At 38.7% G+C, this 24,424-nt stretch overlaps 1 protein-coding gene across 5 annotated transcripts in view; it reads left to right on the top strand.

Moving 5' to 3' along the window:
- ARHGAP24 (Rho GTPase activating protein 24) overlaps nucleotides 1–13,683 on the top strand; it is a 463,746-nt gene extending 450,063 nt beyond the window's left edge. For all 5 annotated transcript variants that reach the window (XM_046656913.1, XM_046656917.1, XM_046656915.1 and 2 more), the window contains 2 exons: nucleotides 7,327–8,404; nucleotides 12,843–13,683. In XM_046656913.1, the coding sequence (XP_046512869.1) occupies nucleotides 7,327–8,404; nucleotides 12,843–13,086 (1,322 nt within the window). In that variant the 3' untranslated portion in view covers nucleotides 13,087–13,683. The remainder of the gene's footprint in view (nucleotides 1–7,326; nucleotides 8,405–12,842) is intronic.
- The last annotated feature ends 10,741 nt before the right edge of the window (nucleotides 13,684–24,424 follow it).

Genomic DNA, 24,424 nt, shown 5'->3' with positions numbered 1-24,424 from the left:
TTCACCCCAAATCTCCCCAGTACATAGTTGTATATTTTGTAGTTGTGGGTCCTTCTAGTTGTGGCATGTTGGATGCCACCTCAGCGTGGCCTGATGAGTGGTGCCATATCCGTGCCCAGGATCCAAACCAGCGAAACCCTGGGCTGCCGCAGTGGAGCACGTGAACTCAACCACTCGACCATGGGGCCGCCCCCCAAAGTGATAATTTTTAATTTTAAAATGAAAAAATAAAAATACTGTTTTTGGTTAATTGACATTCATTTTCTGAGTAATTAATTTATAATTTATTAATTTTATAAGGCATTAATCTTTTGTATGCAAGATTTACATAGAAAGAAACCAAGCTCATAGATACAGAGAACAGATTGGTAGTTACCAGAGGTGGGAAGTGGAGGGTGGGCAAAATGAGTGAAGGGAGTCAAAAGGTACAAGTTCCAGTTATAAAATAAGTAAGCCTTAGGGATGTAATATACAGCATGGCGACTATCGTTAATAACAGTATATTGCATATTTGAAAGTTGCTAAGACAGTGGGTCTTAAAAGTTCTCATCACAAGAAAAAATTTTCTGTAACCATGTGTGGCAATGTATATTAACTAGATTTGCTGTGATGATCATTTCACAATATATACAATGGTTTATATACTAATATTGAACAATTAGAAATTGAAAACAAAAATATCATTTTAGAACAATATTCACGAATACAAAATATTTAGGGACAAATTGAAGCAAACATGTACAAGACATATATCCTGAAAACTACCAAACATTTATGAAAAAAATTAAATAAGAACTTCATAAATGGGGAAATACAGCATGTTCATGAGGATTGGAAAACTCAGTATCAATAAGATATTAATTCTCCTAAAATTGACCTATAGTTTTAGGATAATTCCCATGAAAATATCCCAGGAAGATTTTTGTTTGCAGAAATTGACAATCTGATTATGAACTATACATGGAAATAAAAATTATCTAGACTAGTCAAAATAATTTGAAATGGAAAAACAAAGTTGAAATATACTACCTGATTTTATGACTTAATAAAAAGCCACAAATAATCAAGATAGTGTGGTATCAATATAAAGACAGACATATAGACCAAAGGAATCGAACAGAGAGCACAGGTATAGATCTACGCATATGCCATCATTGGGTTTTTGACAAATGAACCAACTTAATTCAATGAGAAAAGGACAGTCATTTCAACAAATGATGCTAGAAAAATTACATAGCCGTTAAAAAAATACCCTCAATTCTTACCTCACATCACTCAAAAGGTTAATGTGAAATGGATAATAGACCTAAATGTAAGAGCTAAAAGTATAAAACGTATAAATAAGAACACATGGGAGAAAAATCTTTATGGCCTTGAGTTAGTCAAACTTACTAGGACACCAATAGCTCTAACGATTAAAAAGATTGGATGTTGGACTTCATCAAAATTAAAACTTTTGCTCTTCGAAAGCTATCCTTAAGAGAACAAAAAGGCAAGCCATAGGAGTTGGGAATATATTTGCAAGTCAAATATCTGATTAAGGAATTTGTTTTAAGAATATATAAAGAACTCATGCAACATAATAAGACAGTGAACTCAATGAAAAACAGGCAAAAGATTTGAAATAGATGTTTCATCAAAGAAGACAGACAAATAGCAAATAACACATGGAAAGATGTTCAACATCTTTCGTCATTAGGGAAATGCAAATTTAAACTACAATAAGATACTGCTACACATCCCCTACAAAGTATAAAATTAAGCCTGAAAATACCAAGTTTGGCTAGTAGAAATACAAAATGTTACAGCCATTTTGGAAAAGAGTTCAGCAGGTTCTTATAAACTTAAGTGTACACTAACCATAAGACCCAGTGAGCAATGTGCTAAGTACTTACTCAACAAAAAAGAAAACATGTGTACACTCAAGACTTGTAGTTAAATGCTCATATTGACTTTATTCATAATAGCCCTAATCTATTGTTCATCAACAGGTGAATACACAAATTTTGGTACATCTATAGCATGGAATACACTCAGCAATAAAAAGATTGGACTACTGATGCATGTAGCAACATGAATAAACATCAAAAGTATTATGCTAATTGAATAATGCCTGGACACAAATGCTTAACACTGTATAGTTCAATTTATGTGAAATTCTAGAATAGGAAAAACTATAGTGACAAAAAGCAGATCAGTAGTTGCCATGGGTGGGAGGTGGGAATAGGTGATTGACTACAGGGCCGCCCAGGAATTTTCTGTCATGATTATGTAGTGTTTCCAGGATTATCACTTACCAAAATTCACCAAATATCTTACCGATGTCTGCACACCTGCAAAATGACATGCACAAGCTTATTCACTGCAAAAAATATAAATTGAAACTGCATTTAATAGAATTATGCTATATCTATGTTATGTATGTGTGTGTGTATAAGTGTATTTTAAAATGCCTAGGTACCTTTAAAGGAAAGTTGAATTCTTATCCAATGCTTATGAAGAAAAATACCTGTGATATGGTATTTAAAGTCAATCTCCTGTATAAAATTATATGAGCTGGGGAGAATTGCTAGATCACGTAGCACAGTGGGATTCCTGAATCTGGTTGGACTCTTTCGAATGGACCGGTGATTATAGCCACGCTGACCTCATTATTTGGCCTTCATATATCTCATCAGCATTCTAAGGCAGAGAATGACAGAGTGGCGGGAATAAGAAGGAACAAAAGATAGTGCATATTGCCATCATTTACTATCAAGCTATTCTGTCCTAAATGGCTATAAAAATGGAAAGAAAGTCCCTTTTCAAGGGATCATTGTCATTTATTATCCTGGACACTAGAGGAAAGCAAAGCCTCCCAAGATAGAAGAAAGAAATTTCTGAATCTCTAGGGTGCTGACACTCACTCTGTAATTGTGGCAGGTGCACTTTGGCATGACTGTTCACACAGTCATCATGGAGACCTTGGGGTTATCGCTCTTCAATTAATTAAATGCCCCACACAATTCACAGCTATGATGGGAAGCAGTGATGCTTCAAACGCTAATATTCCAGTGATGGGAAAAAGCTCCATTTTCCCAAAGTACTAGGCAAAGTCATATATAATGGAGGCTGCTAACCTTTGAACATGTATCTGTCATAGTGGCAAATAGTGAAATAGAACTACATACACATGTCTTCAAACAGAGTACATAATGGTGACACTGTTGACAGCCATTTGAACTATACTAAAATCTTTTTATCAGATTCACTGCTACATACGTTGAAAATAGGAATGATAAATGCAGAAGTTACTAAAAGAGGACAGATAGATATATAATACAATTAATTTCATTCAGTCTTTTTTTCTTCCACAACTCTGTAATAACTGATGATTCAGTAAATAGTTGTTTTTTAATTTTGTTTTTTATTTAGAACAACCCCATGTTTACTTGCTACCACTACAGTTTAAATTTGCAAGAGCTGAAACATAACAGGACAAGTGCATGATTTGGAGTAAGAAGATGAAGTATTAAATTTCACATTGGTCACCTGTGATGGATGTGGCCTTGAGCAGATAGCTTAATCTCTCTGAACCTCAGTTTTCTCATCCTAAAAATGTGAAGTCCTCTCTCACAGGGTTTTGAGAAACTTAATTTAGAAGACGTAGGTGAAACATGTCTGCTGTGTTTCTCAAACTCCAACATATGTAGGAATCCCCTGGGGATATTGCTGAAATGCAAATTCTGATTCAGAAGGTCTGCAGTGGGTTCTGAAGCTTCAGGTGATGTCAGTGCTACTCTTCCGTTATCGCTGGTGTCAGCCGGGAGCTGGTTAGAAATGTAAAATCTCATGGCCTGCTCAATATCTGCATTGTAATAGAGTCTTCAGGTCATTTTTATGAACATTAATGTTTGAGCGACCTTGATCCAGCATCAGACCTGGCACATTTCAGATTCTTGATCTAAATATATTATAAATTTTGATCATCACAGAAGTGTGCAGAATGTAGATGGATATAACACATTTTTCCTACTCAAAATTTGATTTTGAATTATATTGCCCAGATGGTGAGCTAAAGAGTGACCTCACCCCAGGTCAGGTTTCTGCTCTCTGACAGCCAATCAATTAGCAGCTGTTTCAGTATGCATCTGCATTGTCAAAAGCCCTTGTCATCATTTTCCTCACCAAATCTCATCTTTTAAGTATTTTATATAGAAACTACATTTACTAACTGAAATTTAAGTTATTCCCTGTATTTATTTATCAGAGACTATGCTTAGGAGCTTCTGTCAACATGGTACAGAACCAGTTAACACACCAAATTAATGTAGTTCAAGCCAAAGTAAAGATGATTAGTGGTTTGCATTAGTCTATACAGCTTTATTGTAGGTGCATGAATAAAATCTATACTTAAGTTAGGAAACTAGTTTAGAAGCCTCATTAATGGTGGCAGCCAGTTTTAAGGGGTGGGAATCCAGCTTGTATGTCAGTTAGGAAAATGTGAAAATATATTTTGAGATTTCAGCTAATATGCCATAAACCCTGATAAATCTATTGATTTTTAAATAAATTACTGCTTTAAATAGTAAATCAACTCTTCTATCCACTATTGTCTGAGTTATTTTTACTCTTTGAAACCTATAAAGTATTGATTTCTAATTCATACTTTACAGTGCATAGTGAAAATATGAGGATCAAATGGGAACTGCGGTATTTCCCTCTGGAAGGAGAATTGTTTTCATTCTTGAAGGTCTTCTTTTCATTCACAACACCCTGAAGCTTTGGTATTTCTCATAGAGCAGGTTTGCTAGTGACAAATTCTCTCAGCTATTATTTATCTAGGAATGTCTTTATTTCTCCTCCATTTTGGAAGCACAGGTTTGCTGGATATAAAACTCTTGCTTGACAGTCTTTCTTTTCGCATTTAGAGTATTTCATCTCATTACCTTCTAGCAATAACAAATGATGAGAAATCAGCTGTATATCTTATTGAGGATCCTTTGTACATGAGGCTTCTCTCTTGCTACTTTCAGTTTTCTATGTTTTTGGTTTAAGAGTTTGACTGTGACAGGTCCAGGTGTGAATCCTTTTGCATTTACCTTGCTTGGAATTTCCTGAGCTTCTTGGATGTATAGATCCATGTTTTCCATCAAACTGAAATATTTCTAGCGACTATTTCTTTTAATATTCTTTTTGTTCATTTCTCTTTCTACTCTCTTTCTGGGGCTACCATTATGCATATACTGGTATGTTTGATGGTGTTCTACAGGTCTCTGAGCTCTGTTTATTTTTCTTCATTCCTTTTCCTTTCTGTTCCTCAGACTAGATAACCTCAGTTGACTATCTTCAGACATGCTGATTCTTTCTTCTGCCTGCTCAAATCTAATGCTGATCCCCTCTGCTGACTTTCTTTTCATTTAAGTTATTGTATCTTTCAACTCCAGAGTATCTATGGTTCTTTTTTATATTTTCTGTCTTTATATTAATAGTCTCTATTTGATGAGACATTGTTCTCACTTTCCTTTGGTTTCTTTAGACATGATTTCCTTAATTTATTAGAACACATTTAAAATAGCTGATTTAGAGTCTTTGTCTAGGGAGTACCATGTCTGGGCTTCCTTAGAGTCTGTTTTCTTCCTGTATATGGGACATACTTTCTTAATTTTTTGCATGTCTCATAATTTTTTGTTGAAAACCAGACATTTTTAACAATATAATAATGTGAGAACTCTGGATATTGGATTCTCTCCCTCCCCAGGATTTGTTGTTTGTTGGCTTTGTGACTTTTCTGGAGTAATTTTATAAACTCTATGTTCTTTGCCACATTGGCCAGTGAAGTCTCTGCTTGGTTTGCTTAGTTGTTACCTGACGACTAGACAAAGATTTTCTTAAATGCCTAGAGCCAATAAGTCTCCTATTCTTTGCCAACGGGCTCTGTGTGCATGTTGTGGAAAACCTTTGACAGTTAGCCAGGCTGTTTACAACTCTGCCTTGGCCTTCAGTTTCTGCTTGTGCAGAGCCTCAAGTTGAGCCAGAGGTGAGAGACTAGAGCCTTCTCAGTTCTTTCCTGAGCATGTGTATTACCCTGGCTGCGCACACAACCCGAAGCATGCGTGTAATATTCTAGATTCCCAAGAATATATTGGAGCTTTTCAAACCCTTCTGTGGAAATCTTGTTTCTCAGATTTTTCCTTTAAGCTTTTTGGTTAGCCTATTGTTTGTCCCACCTGTTATCTTCTGCTTTAGGCAGCTATGATGTTAAATAAACGAGCCCCTCATTACTTTTGACCAATGCCCCTGAGAAAAATGCTGTTCACAATGGTCGAATTCCTAGTCAGATCAAGTAAAGACATGATCATGAGAGGGGTCATCGAGAGAACCACCAAACAGGTCAAACAATGACAATACTCTGGGAATGGAGCTTTGAAGGAGTTTCAATCCTGTTTTGCCCATTCCACAGGCTGCCATACTGCTGGTTCCCACTGTACTTGTGGGCTGTTGGTTTTCAAGGCTACTGCAAAGCTAGGGAGAGGAGATGGGAACAGGGAAAGTTAAAACACCCAGAGCTTGCTGTTCTGACTGAGATTCAACCGTTTTTCTTGAATAAATGTTCTCCAAATTGCAACAAGCCTTTAATTAATTTCCAGACTTCTGAAAATGTTGATTCAGAACATTTTTTTCTGTTGCTTTTATGGAGGAGAGGATTTTTAGAGGCTTTTATTATACCATTCTGTTTGAGGTCAGTTAAAATGCCCTAAAGCTTTTGTATAGTGAACAAAAGTCATACGGAAACTCATTGTTTTGCTACATTAGAAAGACAGACCATATACCCACTAGAGATTGTATAGGGTTCCACTTAGAGATGCCACTAAAATGTCTTGATTATTTGTGGCTATTGTCAGATGAGAGGTCGCAGTGACCTCTTCCTAAGGAAGATTCTCGTGCTTCAGTATCAAATTTGCAAGAAATGTTGTGATTAAGAGCCCAGTATTTGGAACTAGCCTTCAAGTCCTGAGTTTGCTCCTTAATAGCTTTGTGACTGTGGTCAAGTTATGTAACATTTACAATACAGTGATAATAACTACCTATTCTTAGATTTGTTTTAAAACCCAACTAAACTAACAAAAGTAAAATGCTTGGTATGGTTCATGGCACAGAGTAAATGCTCAATAAATTTCAGCTTCTATTACTATTATCATCACTAAAAATATAGTTCAGCACTGCTAATAATATGCTAAATGTTCACCTGAATGTGGTTCTTTAAAAGTAACTTTCAAAATGGGAAATAAATCAAAACTGTTTTACTGTTTCACTCATACTATTCTGTTTTCTGTGCACTTCCAGGCACAGTGGTGGTCCAGCAGTTGATGTCAATGATGATTAGCAAACATGATCGCCTCTTCCCCAAAGATGCAGAACTGCAAACCAAGCCCCAAGACGGAGTGAGCAACAACAACAATGAAATTCAGAAGAAAGCCACCATGGGTCAGCTACAGAACAAGGAGAACAATAATACCAAGGACAGTCCTGGTAGGCGGTGCTCTTGGGACAAGTCCGAGTCTCCCCAGAGAAGCAGCATAGATAATGGATCCCCTACAGCTCTACCAGGCAGCAAAACCAACAGCCCAAGAAACAGTGTTCACAAACTGGATGTCTCTAGGAGCCCTCCTCTCATGGTCAAGAAGAATCCCGCCTTCAATAAGGGCAGTGGAATAGTCACCAATGGTTCCTTCAGCAGCAGCAATGCAGAGGGTCTTGAGAAAACCCAAACCACTCCCAATGGGAGCTTACAGGCCAGAAGGACCTCTTCACTGAAGAGTTCTGGTACCAAAATGGGCACCCACAGCGTGCAGAATGGAACGGTGCGAATGGGCATTTTGAGCACCGACACACTTGGGAACCCCATGAACGGTCGCAGCATGAGCTGGCTGCCCAATGGCTATGTGACCCTGAGGGACAACAAGCAGAAAGAGCAAGCAGGAGAGTCAGGCCAGCACAACAGGCTCTCCACCTATGATAATGTCCATCAACAGTTCTCCATGATGAACTTTGATGACAAACAGAGTGTCGACAGCGCCACCTGGTCCACTTCCTCCTGTGAAATCTCTCTCCCTGAGAACTCCAACTCCTGTCGCTCCTCCACCACCACCTGCCCAGAACAAGACTTTTATGGTGGGAATTTTGAGGACCCTGTTTTGGATGGGCCCCCACAAGATGACCTTTCCCACCCTGGGGACTATGAAAACAAAAGTGACCGGAGGAGTGTGGGCGGTCGAAGTAGTCGTGCCACCAGCAGCAGCGACAACAGTGAGACATTTGTGGGCAACAACAGCAGCAGCCACAGTGCACTGCACAGTTTAGTTTCCAGCCTGAAACAGGAAATGACCAAACAGAAGATAGAGTATGAGTCCAGGATAAAGAGGTGAGGAAAATCTGGACCTTGTAACTGCCAGAGAGGGTGCAACAGGCCCCTACTGTGGGGCAGGCTCACACAGAGGGTTTAATATACTGCTCCAGAGTCAGAGACCCAAGTTCAAGTCTTAGCTTCACCATTTGTAAGCTGTGGGACTTTGGGAGAGTTCACTTCATCTCTGTGAGCCTCGGTTTCTTAATGTGAAAAACTTAAATACTAGTAGCATTTATCTGAGAAGCATGTAAGAAATCATTGAACATTGTGCCTGGCACAGAATAAGTGCTCAATAATGCTCTCTCTTGTTATGATTAAATATATAGGTTTGTTTTAGAGGGCTGTGAGGGAAGGGGAGAATAAGGAGCCAGTTTTCATTGACAAGAGGAAGATGAAATGAGGGTAAAGAAAAGTTGTAGATATAAACACACCTTTATTTTTCATTTTTTCAATCGTTGAATGCTGAGAGAGTGTCTGCTTCTGCCAGGCTCAGTTCCTGATGATTCAGCAGTGAATAAAAGAGACGAAAACTCAGCCCCTGTGGAACGTGCTTCTAGTCTACTGGAGGAGACAGACGAATAAGAAAATAGATCCTATGCTCAGTAGAAGACTAAAGCAGGGAGGCGGGGAGAGAAGGGTTAGTGAGGTGTAATTTTAAATCTAGAGCCTTCTAGGAGGTTGAAGAGGAAACTGTGCAGAAACCTGGGAGAAGAGCAAGCGGGAATGCCAGGATGTGGGACGGGCACGGAGCTCAGAGAGGGCAACTGGGCCTAGTGACAGGGCCTCAGGGATCATTTTAAGCCTTTTGCTTTTACTCTGAGTTTGGACTCCGTGAAGGTTTTTGAGAAAAGCGATAACGTGAAGTGTATTCATATGGACAAGGGAAATTGTAGCCCAAATGGGGAGCCAAAAATATGATTTATTTTAGCAGCTATGCTAAAACCTAATTTTTCTCTGTTTACATCTTCCCATAAGATGACCAAGGAAGAAGGTTGCTTAGCAACTTCTCCAGGGGAGCAACCAGGCAAGATAAGGGGGCGTCCTGTGTTCACAGGGCCCCTAGCTGTCAAACACTCCATGAACTCGAGAGGCGGGAGTACAGAGAATGGAGCCCAGGACTCACAAATATAGCCTTGTGCTGGAAACTTGAAAGTCACCACACCCCACGTTTTCACCACGGTCATGGAAATTACAAAGCTGCTTGTTTTTCTGTCCTCCTTGCAGTGCAGTGCAGGGGAGAGAACACTAGGCTCAAGTCAGGAAAAGGCCTGAGTGTCAGTTCAGCATAAAGCAGCCCCTCTAGTGGTCTGAGTTCCAGTTTCAGGCTGTGTGTCTTGGTGGACCTTTTCCTGCACAGGTGTTCTAGAATCCTCATAGCTCATGAATAACTATCTTTGTCTTGCTTCAGCTGCTTTCATGGCTCCAAACCCCAAATTCTTTCTTTGTTTACATATATAGTGGACTTTAATTTATTTTAATATATTTTCCATCCATTTGTCAATTATCAGACTGGAAGATACATATTTTCAAGAGCCATGGTAAATATAAACAAAAATACGTTAGATTGAAACATTACTTTTTTAGAAAGTAGCTTTTGTAAACTTCACTGAATGGAAACTTGCTTTGAAGTTTTCTATGTAATGGCAAGTTACAGAAGGTTTACATAAGAAGAAAAATGGTGTTATCATCTTATAAGGTTGCGCTTCCTTCTGAATGCGGTTTTTGGAACCACTGGCTACCAGAACTCTGAACTGCTGCCAATGCCTGATGGTAAATTAGGACTTAGTGCTGTGAAGCAAGAGATAGCACTTTAAACTCGTGTTAGGTTGGGAAAGAAGTTATCATTCTGAATGATACTGATGTGCAGATGTACACATTCATTTATGAGAACATTGATGATGCAGTTATGTTCTGAGTCTATGGTGCATTTGAGAGACTTTGATAAAATCATAGATTTTTCCAATAGAATATCATCTCAATGGGTCTTTTCACTGTAGCATTCCTACCCACCTGAGAGGCAAAGAGAGAGGTCCACAACAAAGCAGGGCAGAGGAGCTGCCACGTGCCCAAGCCACAGAAATGTAAGAGGTGACTGTTCTAGTTAGTTTTAGATCATTCCTATTTACAGTTACACATTTCTCTTTCAATTCCTTCTTAACTCCATCCCACAACTATTGATATTGGATACATACACACATACATACCTGGATAACTAGATAGACAGATAGATGATAGATAAATACATAGATATTTTACTTTATCAGTCATTGATATATATGTCTTTTAGTTTTTTAACGTGTGAGTTTGGTGTCCTCCTACCCTCCAAATTATTTTCTGAACTTATTGTATTGCGGTCAGAGAAATTTATTTGCATGATATCAATTATTTGGTCTGGTAAAAACTAATTATTCTCTTATTAGTGGTTTGGAGTTCTATATATGACAAATACATCAAGTCTGTTAATCAAGCTATTTGAGTCTTTTTTTCATAAAGACAGTTGATGTTCCCAGCTGTCAGCTGAATCACTTTGGCTCTCTGCCTCTCTTATACTGGAGGCCTCATCCCCCCAATGTGAAAAATAAAAACCCAGTCTCTAGGTCCTCCATCCAGGACCAATACTCCACGTGTGCTTCCACTTGCTGTTTTAAATTTGAGTTTCTTCCTCAGGTCTGATACCTCAATATGCTCTCTTGTTTCTCGGCAATGTATTTTAAAAATATTTTTCTTATATATTTTTCCAGCATCATTCTGTTTTTGCAGTGGGAGGGCTTCCTTCTGTATTTAACTCAGTCCATTAGATTCCCGGAAGTTTCATACAAGTGCCTGATACATACAAATGTATCAACGTATATTTTTAAAGGATCGTCTTCCATCATATTTAAGCTTGAATTCCTTTCAACATTTTTAGTTCTAAAATAAATAGCTTTAGAAAGCAAAGAGAATATGTTGTAGAATAATTCTGGGTGGCAACCAGCACACTCTCAGGTTGTTAAATAAATATATGATCGTGTGATCAAAATAGCCATCTAAACTGATTACAGACTGTGAAGTATTTTATATTTTTTCAATTCTAGTTGCTTACAAAGGGAGAGCAGATTCATTTTTAAGTATTCTTATCTGAATGAAATATCAACATATGAGGCTTCCTTATTCCGAAACAGAAAAATGTGAGATTTTAATTTGAAAATTGTTATTAAAATAATTAGATTTCTGAGAGCTACACACACATTACCTTTCAAATTTCAGGTGCATGGTAAATTTAAACATGCCCTGGGACCTGGCTCAGAGTGGGAGAAATTAAAAAGTCATCTATTATTACCAACATACATCTTAGAATAAACAAATGCTTAATACTCCTCTTTGAGCAACAACAATAAATTGTTTTGGAACTTAGTGATTATGGAGAAAACACTGTTTTCAAGGAAGTTATCTAAAATGGTACAATTATCCAAAAGAATACAGCTCTCAGTCTATAGAGGGAGAAATCTAGAGATCTCAAGATATAGTAACAACTTGGAAGGCAGTAAGAATTGCAGGTAACAAGCTAGTTAGGTTGATCTCATGGTCAGAAAGCCTCGGGTGGATTACTTATTCAACACACGTCATCTCTACTTCTCCCGTCAATGTACCGTGCTACTTTTGCTACCGCTTTTATAAGATAGGACTCTATATATGTCCCAGAGAAGTCCTTTCTTAGCAGTGGACTTAATCTATCTAACAGTGGCATTTTCACTATTACTTTTCCTTTAATAGAAAACAAATATGATTGCTTTCCTTTTCTTCCAACTTTATCGAACTTTCCCCCTTTCTCTGTAAAACCAAATTTACATTCAGTGATCCAGGAAGCCTTGTGGTTTGGGCTGCCTCCTGCTTCTGCCATTCTATACTATGTGACACTGGGCTCTGGCTTCTCTGTGCTGACATTCATTCAATCACTATGAAATGACAACTAAGTACTTCTGAGTGAGGTCATGAGGTCTTATTAAAATGGTAGTAAACCATCTTAGTGAATTAAAAAAAAACAGCAACAGGGGCCAGCCCAGTGGCACGGTGGTTAAATTCACACATTCTGCTTCAGCAGCCTGGGGTTCACCAGTTTGGATCTCGGGTGCAGATCTATGCACCACTTGTCAAGCCATGCTGTGGCAGGCGCCCCACATATAAAGTAGAAGAAGGTGGGCACAGCTGTTAGCTCAGGACCAGTCTTCCTCAGCAAGCAGAGGAGGATTGGCAGCAGATGTTAGGTCAGGGCTAATCTTCCTCAAAAACAAAAAAATAAACCAGCAACAAAATAACACCTTTTAGGTCATTGGACTTTCCTTCACGGATTTGAAAGGATTCGTTTTAATTTCCGAAGCATGGCAGAGACAGAGTTCAGAAAATATTTGTATCCCTCTTGCATGTCAAATGAATAAAATCACCTGTCTCTTATTCTTTCCCCCACCCTTTGTAGCTTAGAACAGCGAAACTTGACCTTGGAAACAGAAATGATGAGCCTCCATGATGAACTGGATCAAGAAAGGAAAAAGTTCACAATGATAGAAATCAAAATGCGAAATGCCGAGCGAGCAAAAGAAGATGCCGAGAAAAGAAATGACATGCTCCAGAAAGAAATGGAGCAGTTTTTTTCCACGTTTGGAGAGCTGACAGTGGAACCCAGGAGAAGCGAGAGAGGAAACACGATATGGATCCAGTGAGCCCGCTTTCTCCCGCTGTCTCCAATGGATCTGGGAAGGACTGGGGGGGTTCCAGGGGGAATATTCTGTGGGATCAGGTGGCTGGTCACCTGGCTGTACAGTGCTCTAACTGGTGAAGGAATCTCATTTACAGACATTAACCATCTATATCCGCAATGTGTACCAAAGTTATATCATGCCCCATAATGCTACTGTCAAGTGTTACAACTGGATATGTGTATATAGAGTAGTTTTTAAAAAGTAAACTAAAAATGAGAAGCATATCTCAAGAATTATTTTATTGCAAGTCTTGTATTTAAAATGTTAAATCAATATGTTGTTGCAATTTAGCTTGCTTTCAAGCTTCACCCCTTGCACTTAACATAAGCTATTTTTGGCATTGTGTTATCATCAGCTTATTTTATAGATCAATATTTTTATTTCCCTTTTTGCTGAGGAAATGAAGATAAGCAGATATATGAATATAAATATATATATAAGATGAGTTATTAAAATCAAAAGAATACTTTGTGGCCGTGCTGTTTGTGCCAATAGACCTTGCCATGACCAAAAAGAGAAATGTAAATAATTTTATAAAATACATTGAATCACCAGGAACCTTTGAACTGCTCTTTAAATTCTTCCCTTGACACTGCTCATTGTCTTTGTGAGGTGACTGGACATAGGAAGTCTTGGACTGTGTGAAAAAAAAGTCCCCTTCTCAAGCCCCCTTGGCTGCCTTGCCTGTTCCACAGATGCGTGTCTGCTATGCAAGAAGCATGTTAGAGGGGAGAAAATGGTAAAGAAAAGCATTTAACCAGTCATGCCTTGAATTACTCTGACCTTCTGGCCTGTCTCTGTAACTGCTGGCTGGTTATGGGAGAAAGTCTCCCTGCCATTTGCAAGTTGGGAAACAATGCTTGCTAACCCATGCCCACACGAGCACCTGTCATTCCCTCAAACCTCTGTCCCCCCTCCCCCGACAATTGCACTCTGGAACGCCAGCCGTGAAACAGCATTACTGTGTCCCTCTCAGTTAAACTGCTAGAGTGTGTGCCATAGAGTGACAGTTTTCTCTCACTCAGGCTGCCTGTTCCCTTGTCCTCTGGGATGCTGTCTGCACGACAGCAGGCGAGGGCAGTTTGCAACAAGTGCGAGGGGATGGAGAGGAAGGGGCCCAGAAGAAGGAGACGAGTTTGGAAGAAACACACTCAACTATCTTGCTTCTAATTTCTACAGTATTTTTCTTCCCTGTTGAAAACATTCGTTCACAATAAATTCTAAAACGTGAATGCTTAAAGTTCGATTTTGACAAATTTGTGAACACTAGTCATGCAAACTTGCTAGAGGTGCCCAGGGCTCTCTGGAGCTAGAGTCTGGGGAGAACAGTTCTTCACACTTCAGTAAGGCAATGATTTTGAGAAGCCAGAAAATAAATCTTTCTCACACTAGAACAAAAAGTCACAAAAGGCATAATTGGAAATAAAGACTACTTGAGTTTACAGGCTCTGTGTTGTTTGAGGTTTCCATGTTTGTGTGTATTTATTGATTTTCAATGGGGAGAGTGATCCTTAAAGTCTTCATCCTTGTCACCATCCTGCTGTTGTTTATATCTTTCACTGAGCAAGCGTACGTGCTCCTTTGGTGTCAACCACTATCTACATAGCAACACTTTCTTTGTCTTTAGTTCCTTTTTCTTTATCTTTAGTTCCTTTTTCTCTCTTTCCTGGTTTTTTTTTTTTTTTTTTTTGCTGAAGAAGATTAGCCCTGAGCTAATGTCTGTGCCAATCTTCCTCTATTTTGTATGTGGGTTGCCACCACAGCATGGCTAACAAGTGGTGTAGGTCTGTGCCTGGGCTCCAAACCCATGAATCCAGGCCGCCAAAGTGGAGGACAGAGAACTTAATCACTAGACCACAGGGCCAACCTCCTCTTTCCAATTCTTTAAGCAGATACTTCCACCTGGATATCCTACAGGAAATTCAAACTCAAAATGTGCAAAACTGATCTCATAGCTCTTTCTGTATACCTTTTCATCTTTTCCCAGCCCCTATCTTAGTTAAGGAAAACCTTGGACTCATCCATGGAGCTATATGATGCAATAGTAAAAAACAAAGGCTATGCAGTCAAACTGCCTGATTCAATTTTCTACAGTTTGCTAGCTGTTACTGAACCTTCTGCACATCAGTTTTTATTGTAGTGTGGTAATAATAAAAACCCTCCCCTCATAGACTTGTTATGTGGTATCAATGTGGTGGCTTGTGTCAAGGGTGCGCACAGCACCACGTGTGCAGGAAGGACTCCATAAATGTTTGTTGTTATTTTTCTCTGCTCTGCCCTCTTCTCCACCTTTAAATTCACTCACCACTTACTGTCTATTCCACCCATCCTCGCCTTCGTAATCTGCTCTCTTTGACCAGCTTTTCCTCATCTTCTGATGAAAGCATCTTACCTAGCCACTTTTGTTCCAGTACCTCTCCTCTACTTTAATCTTTGCAGGCTGCTCTTTCAAAGTCACCCATCTGACCATATCATGGCCTTGCTAAGACATTTGATGACGCTCACATACCCACAGGGTAATGCCCTTCACATAGTGCATAGGACTCTGACCCACAGGTTCATTCTCATCTTCTAGCCCTTCCCCCAACACCTGCCACACCATTTCATGCCTCTGGAACTTTCCATCTTCTATTGTGGTGTCCATCTTGACTGCCTTTCTTCTATATGGCACACTCTAACGATCTCTTTTTAAGAGCCAAATTAATGTCAGCTCCCCTGTGAAGCTTCCTAGGATCTCAATGCAGAGTTAGTTACCGTTGGTGCTTCTAATTTGCATATATCCCTTTTAGGCTTTCCCACATTTGACTATTTGCTTCACCAAATGAGAAGCACTTTGGGAAGCAGCACGGTAGAGTGGAAATTGCAGGAAACAGAGTCAGACACACTAAGATGAGTATCTCAATATGCCTTAGGCAAGATACAGGACAATGACAAGTCACTTAACCTCTCTGAGCCTCAGTTTTTTCATCTATAAAGTGGAGATAATAACTCCTACAAAGACCAGATGTTGTAATACTTAAAGGTGGTACGTAACGTATCTATCCCAATGCGTGCCACTTAGCTCCATTTAGGTCTATTGAGAAATGGCACTTCTTTAGATCCCAGAATTGCATCCTATTGATCTTAAATCCCTCCCCCTTCACCCTTTATGCTGTAGAGTACTAGTATGGAGAGCTAGCAGTCATTTTGGCCTTTAATTTATGAGAGATGCTGTTGTTAATTTTAGTTGTCTATCTTAGTGATGAGACCTCCAGTTGATGGATACCATGAGCAGCTTGTCCATCTAGGTTTCTATTAGTTCTTCTGTTAATTCAACTAAAAGCCTAGAAAATCTCAGCTGCAAATTGACATAAGAAGAGATTGGAAATAAGTATTTAGGTAGTATCCAGAGTTCATCTGCTACGTCCTATACACGCTTCTTTAAAACTATTTAGGTAACTACAATGATTCTTGAATTATGAGCTCAGGAGAAAGGATTTGCTTCCAACTGTTGAGTCTATAATATTGGTTTTACTGGTCAAACTATATGGCTGGGTATCCTTTAGAGAACATTTAAAATAGAATCGCCTGTGACATCAGGCCAACTAAAGTGTAGATTTTATATATAATTTTATTATGAAACAACTAAAAACTCCAAGTGGAATTTAAATAATGTCATTCCTATTTATTTTTATTTGTTCACAAGCTGAGGCCTCCTTTAGGTGAGACAAGTCACCATTGTGGTCTTTTGCTCTCCAGCCATGCTTAGTTTCTTAGGTGCAGGTTAGGAGTAAACAGAAATAGGATTTAGTCAGAGGTGTTTGTTTTCCTTAGATGAGTAGAGTGGTAGAGGATTAAGGGTTTGGAGAACGGGTACAAGACAATAATTGTGACGAGGAACCACAGAACTGAGCTGGTCAAGGAAGGAAGAAATGACATAAGGGGATGACAGTGAAAATTTAGCAGTCAATGGCTTGAAGATACTTTGGGAGTATCCAAGAGTGTCTGGAATGATGGTGCTAAAGTGAGTGACCTACAAAGAGAGGAAGTAATGATCAGACAGTGGATGCTTGAAATGGAAATTTTGGTGATGGTGCAGTTATTGGTAATGACACGGTGTGAATCATGGGCACAGGTGTCTCCAACCCCTTCATCTTCTACCACTCTACTCATCTGAGGGAAAAAAACCTCTGACTAAATCCCATTTCTGCTTACTCCTAACCTGCACCTAAGAAACTAAGTATGACTAGAGAGCAAAAGACCACAATGGTGATTTGTCTCACCTTTATATTTATCTTCATATAAATATGGTTCACGTGGCTCTCGTCACTGTTCAGGAAATTATCTCCACACTTTCCAAGGTCAGTTTCACACTTCTCCTCTCAAATCTCCATGAACTCTTCCCCTTCTCGTTCTCAGCTGATAACCTTGTGTATTTACTGAGAAAAAAATATCAGAAGAGTATGTCCTTATGTCCCATCATCATATCTACCAAACTACCTATGTCTGTTCTGTGCACACTGCCTCACCTCCTGCTACAGTGACCGTGCTGCCTGCTCCAACCAGGCCAGCTGCTCTTCTCATATGCTGGAGTCCACCCTCTGGCCTTTTCAAGCAAATCGCTCCTGTTTTCTGACTTCTATATGTTGGAGCAAGAGATGCCTCCATCTTTGGACTTTTATTCTTAATCTACTCTCAGTCTCTTGGTCTCATACAGTCTCATGGTTTTAAATAACACTTATAAGCTGATTACTCTCAGATTTGTGTTTCAGCCTGACTTCTTACCTTAACTCCAGCCTTATAGATACTCTCGCTAATTCACTTGGGTGTTTAATAAACATCTCCAACTGACATTTCCAAACACAAATATCATTTTCTTCACAAATATGTTCCTAACCCATTATTATTCACCATCTCAGTGAACTGCACCATCCTTTATCTCATGGTTTAGATTCTTAAAAAATCTGAAGTCATCCCTGATCACTCTCCTTCTATCACATATCAATCCATTGGAAAATTTTGTCAATTCTGCCTTCACAATGTATCCTTAATTATATCCCGAATGCACCCGCTTCGCAGTACCTCTGCTTTCCAGTCCAAGCCCTGTCATGACTTTCTGGACTACTGTTATACCCTACAATGGACTCTATTTCCATTTTTGCCTTTCTTCCTCACCTCTGCTCTCCACTCAGCAGCCAGAGGAATCCTTTTAAAAGAAAATTTAGATTATATCACTTCCCTGCTCAAATTTATCCATCATCCTCCCATATATAGAATGCAGACATGCATCACTTAATGACAGGGATGCATTCTAAGAAATGCATCATTAGGTCATTTCACCACTGTGCAAACATCATAGAGTGTACTTACACACACCTAGGCTATATGGCACTAACTTTATGAGACCACTGTTGTACATGTGGTCTGTCGTTGACCAAAATGTCGTTATGTGGTGCATGGCTGTAAAATCCCAAGATCTTGCCGTGCTCTGACCCCTCCCCACCCCTCCAATTTCATTTACTTTCCCACTTTCTCTTGTCCATTCTGCTTCATCCACAAGACTCTTTTCCATTCTTTATATACGCAAGCAAGCTCTTACTTCAGAGCCTTTGCACTTACTTTTCCCTCAGATACTGACATGGCTCACTCCCTCACTTGATTCGGGTCTCTGCTCAAATATCACGTATTCTGAGAGGCCTGCCCTGACTACTTCATCTAAATAGCACCCCTTCTCATGTCTTATTCTTTTAACCAGCTTTGTTTGTCTTAGTGCTCCCCACTACCTTACTCTTCCATCAGAAGGAAGAGGACACGAAGGCAGGAAGGTTGTCTGAATTCATAGCAACTATGTGTGCCTAGCATAGTCCTTGGAAGACCGAAGTGCTCACTTCAGGTTTGTGGCTGAATCAATGAGTGAGTGTTCAGAGCTCAATGTCAGATTTCTGGTTCAGATATTCAGGGATGTTCTGAGTTGGGGTTTTTCACAGAAAATAATAAATGCCTAAATTCTACCTTATCTTAGGGGTCTAATCACTACCCACAGACTGCACAAATTTCAGAGATTGGCTTCACATGAGAATCTCACTGCAGAGAGACGCCAGGACCCGTTGTGATGTCATTTGATGATTTGGAGATTTTGATGCCAGAAATATTAGCCTCGAGCTCAGCATCCAAGTCCAATAACTCTCAGAGGAAACATGTATCAAGTAAACTTTAGGTGATACAGAAAAGAAACATCCATGCAGTTTTTGGTTGTTGGGTTTTTTTCACCTCCGAAACTTCATCTATTTTGTCCAGGATACAGATATCATAAGACATTGATAAGGTCTCAATACGTCATCACATTTCTCCCTTGATCTGGAGACTGTCCTTTGTTTAAAACAAACCAAAAGATAGCAATCTACCTTTTAATTAAAAGAACAAGACTGAAGATAAGTATATTTCTTCATTGAGTTAACACAGGCCTACTTGTGTTTTTCATTTCCATGCTTTTTTTTAAAAAAATAAATTGTAAAAATGGTTTTATCTCCTATCATGTTATGGAAAATATCCAAAATTCTCATGCTGATTCATTAAGTGTACCTACATACAGTCAGACAAAATGGTAACATTGAATGAAGCAGATTTCTTGTTTCATTGCTATGAGGGAATAGTAAAAATGGACTTATTCAAGTCACACTACTAATTTGAACACATTATTATTTTGAAAGAAAGTAAATAAATAAGACAAAGACATTTTGCTTTAACCACTTCTTTTTAAACTAAAAAATTTATTTCCTCTGAAGTTTTGAGGATAAGGACTATGCTGCATTTGTGTCCTACCTAGGACACACAGATGTTCTGTAAATGTTTTTGGAATGGATGCATGTACCACTTAAGAATATAACTCAGAAATTAAGCTAGAATTTTAGAGCAATCTCCTTGGAGCTTCATTTGCACCAAATCCAAGTTTGCAATATACTAACGTTATGGAGGAAGCAATTGCTTTGTGAAAGTCTTCCTTTCATAAAAGAAATACTTTAGTATTAGCAGTTCCCTTAGTCCATGTAAAATATTATTTGGGTTATAAAAATTGATTTTTCATATAATTGCTCATACACAATATTTTCACAAATGTGAATGTAAAAGTATTAACGGAAGGCCAATTATGTGTGAGACACTTTTCTAGGCAGAGTGTGGAGAGTGTTTAAGGTGAATAACATTGTGTATCCACTTTTGAGTTGCAGACAATCTGGACTATTAGCTAAAGAGAAAGACCCCAGACAAGATCTGGGAAGGACAGTACCAGTTCAGGGACAAGGAAGTGAAGCCACTCGCTCCCCGGAGTGAAACTTGACTCCTCAAAGTTGCATTTCAGACGTGTTTTTTTTTTTTTTATTTTATACCAAGATAAGCATGTCTTTAAAGCAAGAAATATATGACATAGAGAGGGTGGGAAATTCCACAGGGGTGTTTGACTCTCATTTCTGCATGTGTCATCACATTTCGTGTGTTTGAGAAATGTACATTTCTACAGCTTGTTTTCAGTAACTAAAACAGTACACGCTGATCGAAAAGGTTGAGCAGATGGAATTCAGTCTGGAGCTGAGAGAGATGACTTGCCACATACCGTGCTCCCCAACATGAAGATGATGGGGAGATGATGGGTCTGAGATGGTGAGATTTTCAGTGTCACTACCGTACTTGCAAATGTCTTCCAGACATCCCTTTCAAAATCCTTGGAGGAAAGGCTCATTACAAGGACAAAACACCATTCTGATGAATTGATAATGTCAAAAACCTCTGCCTTGGTTACAACCCAGTGCACTAATTGAGCAAACAGAATCATTATTCCAGGTTAGTTGTTACTTAAATGACTACAAGAAAGGTAGTTTTCAAGACCTCTTTCTTCTCCTCACTGTAAACTGCAAACCCAAATATTTGGTACTCTTTTATGGTAGCTGGTATGAACCAATAACTCCTTCTGATCTTTTCTCTCCATCAGTAATCTTGTGGAACACAATTTCCCTTCTTAATATTCTGGGTATTTTCAGGTACCTATACTTGGCCATTTTTAAACTTATTTTATTAACACAGTAAAGATGTGTAGTTTAAATGTGAAGAGAAGCTATGTCAAAGATAACAAAGGCTTTTGGGTTCTATTTTTCTCATAAACAAAAAGATAAATTGTGTCAATGCAAAATAATAGGTATGTTTATCTTTCAGATTTTCTACTAGTTAGTTGGTTAAATAAAATGATTTATTTACAGAAATAGAAGGGCCATTCCTCAACATTGTTCAGATGCTTCCAGCTAAAGTAACAGAGATTCACTGACCTCTTTATCAAGCTACAAAATCATGTAGTTTTTAATTCACCAATGAGTTTGAGATATTAAAGTTGGTTACCATGTAGACAAAAAAACTTTCACCTTCTCTTTCAGGTAATAATTAAACTGATTAGGAATTCTGATAAGTTAACCTAGGATATTTAACTTGTTCTATTTACCCAATGCTCCCAGAAAATGATTTTTCTCTCCTTCACTGGTTTTTTTACCTTAAAGGAAACTTACTACATTGCAGATACACAGCTCCTATCCCCGGACAGAAATGAAGGTCATTTTTAGAAGAAACGAGTCTCAAATGAAAACACAGCCTTCTACACGGCCGCATACATATCACGCACTCTTTATCCATAGTGAGAAAGTAGGTCATTCCTCATTTCTTATTTATTCCCTGGCACAATCAGATCACACTGTGAAATCATGTGAGATGCTTCAGAGCTCCCGTCAGGACATGAAACCCAAGACAACAAGCAACACAACAGCCATTGTCAACAGTCAAACTCCAACAAGGTCTGGGCTTGGACTTGGTTTTATGTTAAAGAAAGTAGATTGGCTCTGGTTTTTAATAATTCATAAGAAACAGAAATCACAACATATTGACTCAACATCTACCTATGAAGAGTCCAAAAAAAGCCAGAGTTCTCCCCCGTTTGCCTTCTTGTTCCACCAACATTTTGAAAATAAAGGGAAAAAAATAGAAACGAAAAAGAGAGTGAGAAAGAACAAAGAAATGATTTAAATAATTTCAAATCCTTATTAAACATCACTGAGATTGCATTTGATCCATCAGGCTGACTTTTAGTTCACACCACTAAGACCTTATGAAGAAACTGGACGTACATGGTTTTGCCTTCCGGGGTTGATCTAGAACTGCAAGGGTGAGGTGTGCGAATGTGTGTGTGCTTTCAGTCCATTTTATAAACACTGACACAGGACAATTCTCATCATTGGTAAGAGTCTTTGGAGTCCAATCATGCAGAATAACAGGCAGGTGCAAGTTAGGTCTTGTTGCAAGATAGACATGGCAAGGTGAACAGTTTAACGCTAGATAAAGGTTGGGAGGTTTGTTTCCATTAGAATATACTGGCCATTGGTCCCACAGAATTAAAAGTTAGATATATAGGAGTCCATATATAAACAGAGGCCTTCCATTTCAGCTTGACTGACCAAGAAAATGGGTCCGAGTGAACCACGTCAGACAGCGAAAGAACTAAGTGCCAAAAGAAAGAAAATCTTACATTTTAATCATATGGAAAAATAACTATTTACATTGTAACTTGTTTGCTGTTTTACAGAAATAAGTTTCTCTGCTTGATTTAAGGATATCTGGAAAATGTTGGACTCTCACAATTAAAATGTATGTTGGGGGATTTTGAGCGGGGAGAAGGATTCCTCTTCAGACCCAAAGTGGTTGGGATCAAAGATTTCTGGGGCAATTTTATTCCTTTCTCTGAGCTGTAAAAGATAAATCTTTCAGCAGAGCTGGCTGACAACATTCTTTACCGAGCATAATGCTTTTAAGATTTAGATTGTCATATGTTAAGAGAATCAGAAATAAATTTTGCATAATTTAGATTTTGCAATGAATATTTAAAATTTAAAAGTCTGTGTTGCTTACTGTTTTTGGTCCACCCCCCGCACCCTCCCTGCCAGTAGGTCATAAAAGGATTTATGTATTCTTATCTATTCCACTTACTGCATTTGTCAAGGCCTATTTTCTGATTTACCAGTTGGCTGCTATCAGTATCCTTAGGTAATATTTTCCTGATAATGATAAAAGATTAAGAAAAACTATCCAGCTCCTCGGCTCTCAATTAAATAGCTTACTCCAATTGGAGGGAGTTGGCCAGGCCCTGGTCTGCCTGTGGTACACATTCCTACAAAGCTCAATCATCAGATTCTTGAAGATGCAAGATTGTTATCAGTTCTCATTCCACAAGAAGAAATTTGGTTGTAAGGCCAATGTATATCTTTTGAAAAAGGAACACACTGACTCACAAAATATAGTGAGTATTCACAAATACAATAAAAATATCAAAGTAGTGGTGGTTTTGCCAAATTCTCCTAACAATTTAACTCCTCCTACACGTGAGCACACCGCCATCCCTCCTACAAAATACTACAAAACATTTCATTTAGGATTACTGTGAAACCAATAGCCCTATAGGAAGGGACAGAAGATTAGGCCTCTCAGAGTGCCAACTTCACCTTCCAAAAGGAACCGCAACCACAGGCAGGACTTTCACTTTTTCCAGGAATATAGTCCAGGTGACTTGATGCTTCCCTGCCTGAAAAGCAAGAGAGTCTTTTGGAAGTAACAGTTGACTATATAGGAAAAATTTGTTTTTTAAGAAAAGAAGACTCATTGCAGAACATAATATATTCTGTGAATTTGATAATGACATAATCACCTCCTGAAGATACTACAATAAAGTGGACCCAAGATCTTGAAAGACTGGAGGGCTTTTGAAACGATGGTTCTCTTTGTTGTTCCATCATCTACCTTACTTTGATAACTAGTAAAATGAATCCTATAAGCAGTGAGGAAGCCAAATTCTTAATTCTATTTGTACATGATACTTCAGTCTGAGGGATTTGTTCCATTTTTTCTTGTCCATAAGGGAGATCTGGCTAAAGGTAATCAGCTCCCAAGAGCCACAGAACAGGAGAGATCAGACTAGTAGAGTTTAGGAAAAGTAGCAAGAGGAGGGGAGGAGCATTGTCTAGTTCTTGTCTGGCTTAATCTGAGCGGAAAGAAAATCACCACTTCTGCACACAGAGAGAGAGTCTAACTGTCAAGCCCTTCTAAGATGCTGGCTGGAGATCTCCTTCTGTCTCTTGATGTCATTTTGTGGCTGATGAAATTCCCCTTGGGACTCACTTTCTTTCAAACAGCTGCCTGCTCTCTGCACTTAATCAGTGTGCCAGAAAGCTCAGGAGTAGAGAGGCCATGGGCATAACAAGAGAAGACTACGAGAAAAGAGATAAGTAAAGAATAA

This window comes from Equus quagga, chromosome 3 (genome assembly GCF_021613505.1).
Source record: "Equus quagga isolate Etosha38 chromosome 3, UCLA_HA_Equagga_1.0, whole genome shotgun sequence".
In the NCBI taxonomy this organism is placed as follows: domain Eukaryota; kingdom Metazoa; phylum Chordata; class Mammalia; order Perissodactyla; family Equidae; genus Equus; species Equus quagga.
The sequence above is the reverse complement of the archived record's forward strand: the minus strand, read 5'-3'. Positions and strand labels throughout refer to the sequence as shown.